The sequence below is a fragment of the Mastigoproctus giganteus genome, chromosome 12 (assembly GCF_048544385.1).
Source record: "Mastigoproctus giganteus isolate SK-2022 chromosome 12, ASM4854438v1, whole genome shotgun sequence".
NCBI lineage: Eukaryota > Metazoa > Arthropoda > Arachnida > Uropygi > Thelyphonidae > Mastigoproctus > Mastigoproctus giganteus.
Window position 1 is genome coordinate 11,394,342 of NC_143586.1, and position 12,296 is coordinate 11,406,637.

Consider the following 12,296-nt stretch of genomic DNA (forward strand, 5'->3'; position numbering starts at 1 on the left):
CGAGGGGAATGCCAGAGGTGTATTCAACTCTAGCAGTAAGCTACAGAATCTTGAAATAACTGGGAGTAAAGTGGAGGAGAAACTGTTGAAGATAAACACAAGAAAGGCACCCGGGGTGGATGGGATCTATCCAGTTATATTAAAGGAGGCAGCAAAGGAAGTAAGCAAACCCTTAGCCATAATTATGAGAGCTTCCTTGGACTCAGGGGAGGTACCCATAGACTGGAAATGTGCAAATGTGACCCCAATTCACAAAGGAGGATCAAAGGCTGACACAAGTAATTATAGACCTGTGAGCTTAACTTCTGTTCCAGGAAAATTAATGGAGGCACTGGTTAAAGAAGCACTGCAGGATCATTTAGACAAGACTTCAGTCATAGCTCAGACACAGCATGGTTTTGTTAAGGGGAAGTCTTGCCTGACCAATTTGATTGGATACTATGATGCAGTCACAAAAGAACTGGATGCAGGGAATAACTTTGATATTATATACTTGGATCTTAGAAAGGCTTTTGATACTGTTGCACATGGAAGACTGCTACACAAATTGGAGCAGTGTGACATTGGAGGCAAATTGCTGCTATGGATAAAGGGGTGGTTGAGGGGGAGAAGACAGAGTGGTAATCAATGGACACTGCTCATCGTGGACTAATGTTATTAGTGGAGTCCCTCAGGGCTCAGTGTTGGGTCCATTATTGTTTTCTGTATTTATAAATGATATTGATGATGGTATATCAAACTTAATGTCCAACTTTGCAGACGATACAAAGGTTGGCAGGGTTGTCAAGGACACTACTGACACTATGCTGCTGCAACAGGATCTGGAAAGGTTGAGCAGATGGGCTGAGAGGTGGCAAATGAAGTTTAACATTGACAAATGTAAAGTACTACACATGGGAAACAGCAACCCCAGAGCAACGTATCAACTCTGTGGTACTACACTGACAGTGGTAGAGAATGAAAGGGACTTGGGGGTGGTTGTGCAGGCAGATATGAAGTGCTCTGAGCAGTGCAGACGGGCTGCAAGAGTAGCTCATGGAGTATTGTCAATGATATATAGGAATTTTTCCAGCAGGGATAAGGAGGTGATTATTCCATTGTATAAGGCAATGGTCAGGCCACACCTAGAGTACTGTATACAGGTCTGGAGGCCTCATTTCAAGAATGATGTAGAGCTGCTGGAACGAGTACAGAGAAGGGCAACAAGATTAGTGAATGGAACAAAGGGGTGCTCTTACGAAGAAAGGCTTAAGTTTTGCAAATTACAGTGTCTGGAGACTAGGCACCAGCGAGGTGATCTGTATAAAGCCTTGAATGGTTTAAGCATGCTCAATGCTGATGTGATTCTTCCTCTAGCTCAGGAAAATCACCTGAGAGGGCATAAATTCAAATTGAGGAAAGACAGATGTAGGATAGACGTGCGGAAATTTGCCTTTAGCCAGCGGGTGGTTGGTTGGTGGAACAGACTTCCATCCCTTGTAGCGGAGGTTGATAGCCTAAATAAGTTTAAGGCTCAGCTGGACAGGTATTTTGAACGAACAGAGGGGTGAAGTGGAAGTGGGGTTTTTTTTTTTTTTTTTTTTTGGCTGATGCTGCATAAGCTTGCTTTCTTGCATCAAATGCCTCTACTAATGCTAATGCCCCCTCAGGTTCGTAATCTGAGCAAGCGGAAGAATCTCAACAGAATTCAGCGTGCGCAACCCATTCAAGGCCTTATACACCTCAATCAGATCACCTTGCAGATGCCTAGTCTCCAGCCACTGCAATTTGCAAAACTTAAGCCTTTCTTGATAAAAAGACCCCTTCATTCACCTCACCTCACCAATCTTGTTGCCCTTCTCTGTACGCACTCAAGCAACTTACATCCTTCCTAAAATGAGGCCTCCAGACCTGTACGCAGTACTCAAGGCAGTACTAAAAGAGATAAAATAAAGATAGAAGCGTTCAATAAAGGATTTCCTTCCTACAAGAATAATTTCCCTGACATAATCTGATAAAACATTTCAATCAGAAGATTTAAAACATTAATCCAACCAAAGAAAATAAGAACAGAAGTCCCACAGATCATCCCATTTTAAATTTCAAGTTCCTCTAAACACCTTAGATCAAAGCCAATTTTCAAAAATGTGAACACATCAAATAAAACCATGACCTCACCCTCAGAAATGATAAAATCCTTAATCTGTCCCTGTATAGCAAGCTGTTACTTGTGTGAGAAAACGTTTTAATGGGGGATACTACCTTGAAGGGCAGGACCTCACTCTCTACCAGTAACATTTGTACTGCCCTCAATTTGTTTGACTGGCAGCACAATCATGTTTAATGATTATTTGTTTTTTGCCAGATTCAAGGTGCAGCTATAGGTGCCCCCGTTAGTTCTGTCATAGCTAATATTGCTATGGAGAAACTGGAGAGTCATATTTTTAAATTTAAAATGTTCCCATCACCCTTTGGTGTTGATATGTCGTTGATGACTATGCTCTTATCCCTTGGGGATCAGAAACTCAACTCTTACGATATCTCAATTCTCTTTCACCCTTTATTCAATTTACAGAAACAGACAATACCCTTCCCTTCTTAGAAATTTTAGTGCAATGTGTTGGCATGCACTTTACAACCACTGTTTTCAGGAAACCTATGTGCACAGGCCTATTTACTAATTATGGGTCTACGCACGCCCCTGGATACCTACACAACTACCTGTACTTTGTTTACCCATGCATGGACACATTCCAGTTCCATTAGTGATAAACAATTATAGATTTCCAAGGTAAGAGCAGAACTTACCAATTGTAATTGTTCCTCTAGTGTTCTGCAGCATAAATGTGAATTACAAGCCTGCAACTTCATCACCCAAACATGTCCTCCCCATGATGATGAGTTTGTCTCCATTGTCTACATCCCCTACTATCCAGGCACATCCAAACACCTTGCCAGAATTTTGTGCTCCTGCCATATACTGTGTGAAACTCCCTGGAAGAAAATTGCATTCCATTATTTCCAGAGTGAAAACGCTTATTCCTCCTTTTCTGTGAGGCGGTTCCATTTACCAGGTTAAAAGATCGTGTCTCAAAGCATGAGAAAACTCTCCGCAACACCAACCTTTGACCGCTCTGCTGCTGCTGAGCATTATTGGGTAAAATAGCATAATCTTGATCCATGTTGTGACATTGAAACCACTCGTAACATTGACTACTCATGTGATTACTGCCAGCACTCATGACTTGAGGAACTCCATACAGCTAGCTATAACCATACTATGAATCGCAATAGAGGAGTTCATATATACCCCATTAAGGAGACTACCATGCTTTAGTGCAATGAGCACTGGCACTCACTGTACATGCATAATACTGCATTATCAGCATGCTTCTATTTTTATTTTATCTGTTTTAGTGCTTTTATTTATTTATGTATATTTTATTTTATTTTATTTTAAATACTGTTTAATTTTAACCATTTTGTTGGTTGTTACAAGAAATATAACGATATGCATCCCGACACTCAAGGCCTGTTTTCTAGGAATTCTCTAACAAGGAATATCACAACAAATGCATATACAAGTACCACCTTTGAAGCAAAAAAAATCAGAGCAAATAATTTGAAAAATGTAAGATGAATAGTGGCTGAAGCAACTGATAATTGGAATTCTGTCAGAAAAAGAATTGAGGTTTGGTAGATTGTAGGTGGAAATGTACATCACCGAGATTGGAACTAAGATCATGTATATTATGAATGAAAAAGTTTTTGGCAGGTTTAAAGCTGTAAACATAAGTTTTTTCTATTAATTTGCAATTAGCATTAGTAGAGGCATTTGATGCAAGAAAGCAAGCTTATGCAGCATCAGCCAAAAAAAAAAAATAAATAAATAAAAAATAACCACTTCCCCCCTCTGTTTGTTCGAAATATCTGTCCAGCTGAGCCTTAAACTTATTTAGGCTATCAACTTCCACGACAAGGGATGGAAGTCTGTTCCACCAACCAACCACCCACTGGCTAAAGGCAAATTTCCGCACGTCTATCCTACATCTGTCTTTCCTCAATTTGAATTTATGCCCTCTCAGGTGATTATTCTGAGCGAGAGGAAGAATCCCATCAGCATTGAGCATGCTCAAACCATTCAAGGCTTTATACACCTCTATCAGATCACCTCGCTGGTGCCTAGTCTCCAGACACTGCAATTTGCAAAACTTAAGCCTTTCTTCGTAAGAGCACCCCTTTACTAAATGCATCAATTCATGATGCATTTAGTAAATAAAGTAAAATTGCCTTTCAAACAAACAGATATTGTTTGTCTGAAGTAACATTTATAATTAGATATCGTTTTATTAGTCGATATCGCACGAATATACACCCAACAATAAAAATTAAATTATGATATCATAAGAACTTCGGACAACAAAAGTCCAGAGGAGGCTTTCAAAGATCACAATATTGCAATATTACATAACAATTTACATAATGATGTACACATAACATTTTAAAAGAATTACAAAAACAATATATTAAATAAGTTATTAACCCAACTCAACCATAATTATGATAAAGGCTTAATTAATTATGCCATTAATCATATTTACAATTAAATTAGGTTAATTATAGGTTGATAGATAAAAGCAAGTCAGATGTGAAAATATAATGGCCACTAGAACATATTAGATTTAAGAATAAATAAAAAAAAATGATTATCATTAGAAGATATCATTAGAATACAATGTTCAACTTTGTGATCATTTATAAATTTCAAAATGCTTGGAAAGAATTTACTGAGATTTAATTCTGTAGCGAAGAGCAATAAATAAATCAATAAATGTGTTTGTTTCTGATACCTTTAGGAAGAATTCTTAATTTTTATCCTTCTTATCCCAAATTGTGCAAGAGCTACAATCAGAACATATATTGGAAAATTTTTAGTTGCTCTAATCTAATAAATGTAAAGATTATTGCAGTGTTTAAGGGTAATTCAGCAAAACAGGATTTATTTTCTTCTTCTTTTTTTTTTTTTACAGCATGCATAATTTCTCAACAAATTTTATCCTCCCCCACACTCAGGAGGCACACACCACATTTTGAAAATCACTGTTCTACACTCATTTACAGCTGATGTTTGAACTAACTTCTTTCCCCTCCCCCTCTAATGTATGTCACTAAAAACTACAAGCTTCAGAAGTTCAAAACTAAACATCAGTTTTTCTTTTGCTGGGAATCATCCCTGGTGACAGGGTAACCTTCAAACCTCCCTTCACCCAGAGGGCGGATGAGGGAAGGCCCGTTAAAACTAGGAAATTTTTTTTTTATATGCGAGGAGGAGGGAGGGATTCTATTCAGAGGTATACTACCTGAAGCTTGTGGGAACTTAATAGGTTTTAATTAACTTACTAAGCTTAATAAGTTTTTCTATGGCTTATGCAACCTACCCATTTTACAATTAGTTACATGAGATGAGTAGTTGCTTTTTTAAATCTATTGCTATATAGTGAGTCTATGATTGAGTAAGCGAACCCACTTGATTCCATTCAGAAATCACATGGATTTAAACACTAATGACGAAAAACATTTAAGACTTACAGTTTCGATATATTCTTGCTTGGTATAAAATACGTCTGATAACTCCATTTCATTTCAGAATAAATCGATACAAAACTTAAATCATTCAACAAGTTTTATTATTACAATAACTAGTGTACTAAAAACAAAAAAATTTCCCCATGAAAATCAAAAACACACCACAATTAATGCACACACTTGCCAAGCGATGACAACATCAATAGTGGGACTACTTGACAACCGCTAGGGGGATGATTGTGTCCGGCTGTCTGTATGATATGCTCCGTAAACTTTTCTTGTTTTGTGTGTTTTTTATTTAAAGTATTAAGTTCCTATTAGTGCCACCACATAAGGATAGGCCCTTGGACTGCCAGGTGCAAGTACTGTATTATTTGAACGGACAACAGATAAGTATTAAATGAATTTCTGCATGTTCATTCCGCTACTCCATACAAGCGCTTTCAGCCATTATCTTGTAGTTCAACTTATACATGTGTCCAACAGACACTTGACCTTGACCACGCATTAGAGTTTTGCCTAGCCGCTCTGTTCTTCCCTCCCTACTTAGTCCCCTGCTCCCTGTGGATTTCCCTGCAGGGCAACTAAGGCGACCGGCTGGTCACAGTGCCTATTGCTTGCTAAACCACAACTGTGGTGATATTAAATTATCTAGTAAAACTACAGTAACTGAATTCAATATGACAAATACTACCTCCTGTCAAAATTCTAACGTCTGCACCATCTGTGGGACCAGCTCTGACCCCATTGTCCAATGTATTGAGTGCAAACAATTAATATGCAATGACTGTACACATTCTGACCTGAAAAAATTAAATAAAAGTCGGCGGAAATCATTCTGTTGTGATAGATGTCGACTCAGAAATTCTCAGAAAAGCCCTATAACTGTTGCAACGCCAAACAGCACGGAACCTGAGTCACTTTCCTCCTCTTCGGCTAACAAAGTTGAAATGCCATACTCTAGTACATTTGAGACAAATATCATGCCAATAACTAGAAATACCGACTCTGAATCGTACATGGATGAAGCCTCTAATCCTTCTTTGTTGTCGCATCAAATCTCAGATGCATCAACTCAAACATCTGTGCTGTCAGAAGATCTCAGCGCTAACTCCTTCCCTACGGAAACTCTGAATCCAACCTTTGGTATTCTGCAATCAACTGAATTCCAGGAACTACTCTTTAACACTATGCAGAAAATCCTCATTCAAACTCATCTAATCAGTGCACCTCATACTGCAAACTCTGAAATTCTCCTGGATTCTAATACACTCAATGAAGGAAACAGCGAGCTATACACGGAGATTTGTGGTATAAAAACAATATTAGCTAATCAACAGGCTGAAATTTCTAACATTAACGCCCAAATTAAAAATCTCACATCAGTTATGTCTTGCCACTTAAGGGAAGCTAGGAAGAATTCTGAACCTACTCTCGACACCAATGGGCTCAAAGTGAATACGAATTCTTCATTAACTGACGATGCCCTCAGTACTGAGACCAGATCTTCACCTTCCACCGGCCTCAATAGTTCTACTGCTGCAAATATTAACTTGCCCAAGCCTGCTAACATTCATGATTCAAGTCATTCAACTGAGCAATTTATTGCCAAACAGACTCTGTTAGATGATTCTTCTGATGTAAATAGAACCACTCCTCCCACCTACTCTCCTCTGCGGAACAGTTCTGTCTGTACTTCTATTTCACAAGCTCAGAGTCACCAAGCAGAATCCTCTTCAACATCAGTTAAGGCAACATATGCAAAAATAACTGCTGCCACATCTAATGAGGTCTGCAAACCTGTCTGTAGATCTGCCGCCACAGTGAGTAAACCTGTTTCTAATTGCCAGTCTCAAATATCGCACCAAAGATCAAAACAGAACAAACCGTCAGAAAATATTAAAGCATCTATATCTCAAGGTACTTTCTCCAAGCTTCCGGCCATAACTCATCAAACACAGAATGTAACTACTGCAGAAAAATCTCAGTTACTCAAACACAAGTATAATATCACAATTATTCCCACAAAAGACCGAATTTTTCTTTCTAGACTTGGACCCTCCACTAAATCTGAAGATCTTATCAACCTAATTAAAGAAGAATATGGTTTCGGAGTAGATGTCCGTTCTCTGAAGACACGATGTCCCGCCTACTCATCTTTTATAATAACATGCCTTCCATCACAAACAGAAAAAGTGTTGAATCTAAGATCCCTTTTATCAGGGGCTCTAGTAAAACGCTTCACGGACAGACCATCAAGGGAGTCCAAAATCTCCTCTCCACCGGCATAGCAATCAGATACCCTGCTATCTACACATACTACGTTCTCCTCTCGTCATAGAATCCCCAGATCCCAACTGTTCAGTGTTTACCTTCAGAATTGCAGGAGTATAATTAGCAACCTAAACCACTTCAGAGCAATCCAAGGCTCACATATTTACGACATTTACCTGCTCACTGAAACCTGGCTCTCCATAAATATTGATGATCAGGAGATTATAGATGGACAATATACAATCCATAGAAAGGACAGAGGATCTCGTGGAGGCGGAGTAGCTATTATACATTCTAACCATATACTCTGTGAAACTGCATCAAATTTCACAAATATTGAATCAGTATACTGCCTTCTTCATCTTGGCAAGTTAAAGGTTTTAATAGTATTGCTTTATTTTCCACCTCCCTTAACTAATATAGACCTCCAGTACTTGGAAAGCTCGCTGGAATCAATCTTCCCACTAATTCAATCTGCCGACATAGCAATGGTTTTGGGTGACTTTAACTGTCAAATGGCCAATTTAGAATCTTCTTCTCCATCACTGCAGACTAGGGCTCTCTTTAATATGCTTCACAGCTATGGTCTGGAACAAATTTGCAACTTTCCAACCAGAGAAAATGCCTACCTCGACCTAATATTTTCCTCTACTCATATAGATGTTCACACCGACAACCCCATATTTCACTCGGATCATTCACCAATTACTTTTGACATCACAGTGACTTCTCATAACTTCAAATGCAGCTCCCGTACTCCTCGATTCAATTTCAGAAAGGCTGACTGGCCTCTGCTCAACCTAGCTCTAAGAAACGTAGACAAGCAGCTCGCTGACGCTATGGATGACATCGATGTGCTCACCAACAACCTGATTAACTGTGTCCATTCAGTTATATCTGACATTGTTCCTCAATCCCATCTTACCGCACGCTCTACCTACCCGCACTGGTATAATAGTGAACTAATACGTAAAATTAAATCCAAAGAATTCTACAGAAACAAATATAAGCAAACAGGTGACAGTCAATACTATGAAATATTCAGCCAACTCCGCAAAGAAGTGAAAACTCTCATATTAAACTCCTACAACATGTATACAGAGTCAGTTCAGGATAGTCTGCTTACTCACAGAGATATCAAACCATTCTGGAATTTCATGAAGCATAAGAACATAACCAGTAGAAAGTTACAACTCCGAAACGCAGATGGAATTCCATCTGCGTTTCGGAGTTGTAACTTTCTACTGGTTATGTTCTTATGCTGAATTCGTCAGATAAGAGAATTCTCTTATCTGACGAATTCAGTATTGCTCAAGAGTTTGCCAAACACTTTTCTAGAATTCAAACAAATGATACATTGAGACCTGCCTCATTTCCTGACTTCACACCTGTTAAAGATGATATCCTCATTAATCTCTTTATCACTGATGAAGATTTAAACTCGGCATTAAAAAGCATGAAAAATGACTATACTAGAGGCCCAGATGACATTCCAGGCCTATTTTGGAAAAGGACTGTCACTACATTGAAACCCCTCATACTGCGGATCTTCAACCTGTCTCTCAGGCTGGGGAAGTATCCTAATCACTTTAAGCAGGTCAATATAGTTCCTATTTTCAAAAAAGGTGATAAAAATGACGTATGCGATTACAGACCCATAACCTTGCAAAACAGCCTGGCTAAACTCTTCGACACAGCAGTGCACAAACATCTCTTCGAATTCTTCAAGCCTTTTATCGATCAGAATCAACATGGTTTCTGCAGTGGCAAGTCAGTAGTCACAAATTTACTTCCTTTCTGGCAATACACCTCTGAAGCTCTTGATAACCACCTACAAGTTGATGCAGTCTACACAGACATATCTAAGGCATTTGATAAAGTCCCGCACGAACAACTTCTGGAAAAACTTAAGCTGTATGGCATCCGTGACCCTTTGCTCTCATGGCTACGCAGCTATATTACGCATCGTTCCTTGAGCGTTATCATCGATCAAGTGAACTCAGACTGTTTTATACCACTAAGCGGAGTACCACAAGGCTCTCCCTTAGGTCCTCTTCTCTTCATTGTTTTCGTAAATGATCTTCCTTCTTTCATCTACACCTCCAATGTTCAAGTTGCTCTCTATGCAGATGATCTTAAGATCTACTCAGCAGTGAAGGAGACTACCGATTCTCAACAACTTCAATGTGCTCTCAATAAATTCTCTCTGTGGCTATCTCTGAATGGCTTGTCTGCTAACCCCGCGAAGTGCAAAGTTATCTCTTTCTCATCTTGCAGATCTCCACAACTAATGAATACGGAGTATAGTATTAACTCTGTGATCATCGAAAGGTGTGACCAAGTTAACGACTTAGGGATTCTCTTTTCCAGCAGTGCTAAATTCGATGCCCATGTCCTTAAAATCACCAGCAAAGCATTCAAAACACTGGGATTCATCAAACGGAACACATACAAGTTCAAAAACTACAGATATGCGGTTATCCTTTATAAAACTATTGTACTGCCAATCCTTGAATTCAGTTCCCCCATCTGGAATCCTCACACAAAGACTTTAACTAACAAAATTGAAGCAGTCCAAAAAAACTTTATCCGTTACCTTACGTACCGCAATCCTCTATTCTATCACTCAGTGTATTATGAATCGCTGTGTGATTACTTTCATCTAAGGCCTCTGTGCACTAGAAGAGTTACTGCTGACATCGCCCTCCTAGCCAAAGTAATCACTGGAATTTATGAAGCATCTGATATCCTGAGTAAAATAAACTTCAATGCTCCCTGTAGACAAGTCAGGAACCTTACACCGTTTCGCCTTGACTCTGCCAACACGGACTTAATGAAGTTCAGTCCACTGAACAGAATCAGCAAATCAGCAAATGACTCTCGCATTGACTTCTTTGACAACTCCCAATCACTGATGAACTCCATCCACAAGTTTGCCTCTTCACTTAAACTGCAAAGTGACTAGCTCACATCTAATTATTGTAGCTTATTATTTGTTATATTATTTTTCTATTCTCTAACGGATTAATTATTACTTGTTTTACCGGTAACTTAACTTAATACAATCCTCTTTTGTACATATGCTTTATTGTTTGAATTTGTATCAATGTTTATCGTCCTGTAGGATTTCACATTATTGTTATTATGTTTATTGATCTGATCTCAGATACACTGTTAATGGTTACCTGTTGTGTATCTTTTTATTAATAAAATAAAAATAAAAAATAAAATAAAAATAAAACAAGTGTTTGACACATAGTAAGATATCTTACTACTCTGGGCACACAGGTACACAAAAAATAAATAAATAATAAAATAAAAATCATAATAATAACAAAATAAAATAGAATTAAAATATAAACGGTAGATTAAAAAAGTATTAGACTGTTAACTACATAAAAAAATTAATTCAATAAACCGCTCTCTCTCATTTCAGCTGGAAGGAAGTCTTGCTATAATTGAAAAACTTAGAATTTTATAAAAAGCTTAAAAAAAATTATTTTCCCACCTTGACATGATTCGGACCTCTTTTTTCCTGACGCGTTGTTCCCCTAAATATAATAAATCAGTTGGCATGATATCTGCCTTTCCCCCCCCCAGTATGGAGAGGACGCGATAAATTTTTATGGGCTCTTTTGACAACTGCTGAGTTAGTCAGTCACAGGAAAAGACAGCATATCTTTTTTTTTTTTTTATCCAAAACTCAGGTTTTTCGTCCCGAAAACAGCCAAATCGATCACAGAACACATGCATTTTACAGACAATATAAACGGTGCAATATGGTCAAAGTCGCCGATGCGCCTAAAACTACCGCCACCTTAAAAACAGTTTTAGCTATTAAGTTTTTAAGGTGGCAGTGCCAAAACACTGTAACAAAAACATCGTGAAGACAAGCGACGATTTTTTAAAAGAAATTTCATTTTTAGTCTTTGACTGAATTGTAAACGCGTGGGTCATTGATCGTTCCGTGCCAAACTGCATGCCCTGGGTCTCACCACTTCTATTCTCTGCCCGTGTGGCGACAATGAAGACTGGATTCACCTCATGTATAATTGCCCTCTTTATGATTTACCCAGAAGTCTCCAAATTACCAGAACTGGAAATATACCCCATGAGCAGGAACATCTCTACATAATTGATGAAACCAACTACAAAGGCTTCACTACTATATGGGTAGAAGTAACCCCAGAGGAACATACCAAGTGTGTGGTACTACACTTAGGGTGGTAGAAAATGTAAAAGACCTGGGAGTAATTGTGCAGTCAGATATGAAGTTTTCTGAGCAATGCAAACAGGCTGCCAGGGCAGGTCATGGGGTTTTGTCAATGATATTTAGGAATTTTGCTAACAGGGAGAAGGAGGTGATTGTCCCTCTGTATAAGGCAAAGGTCAGGCAATGCCTTGAATACTGCGTACAGGTCTGGAGGCCTCATTTTAGGAAGGATCTAGATTTGCTT

The 12,296-nt window shown here is 38.5% G+C and overlaps 1 protein-coding gene across 1 annotated transcript in view; it reads right to left on the reverse strand.

The window, feature by feature from the left end:
• The window catches only part of DCTN5-p25 (Dynactin 5, p25 subunit), a 48,339-nt gene extending 42,558 nt beyond the window's left edge, over positions 1 to 5,781 (reverse strand). The window contains exon 1 of the mRNA XM_090386553.1: positions 5,569 to 5,781. Within this exon, the coding sequence (XP_090242679.1) occupies positions 5,569 to 5,616 (48 nt within the window). The 5' untranslated portion in view covers positions 5,617 to 5,781. The remainder of the gene's footprint in view (positions 1 to 5,568) is intronic.
• Between the last annotated feature and the right edge of the window lie 6,515 nt (positions 5,782 to 12,296).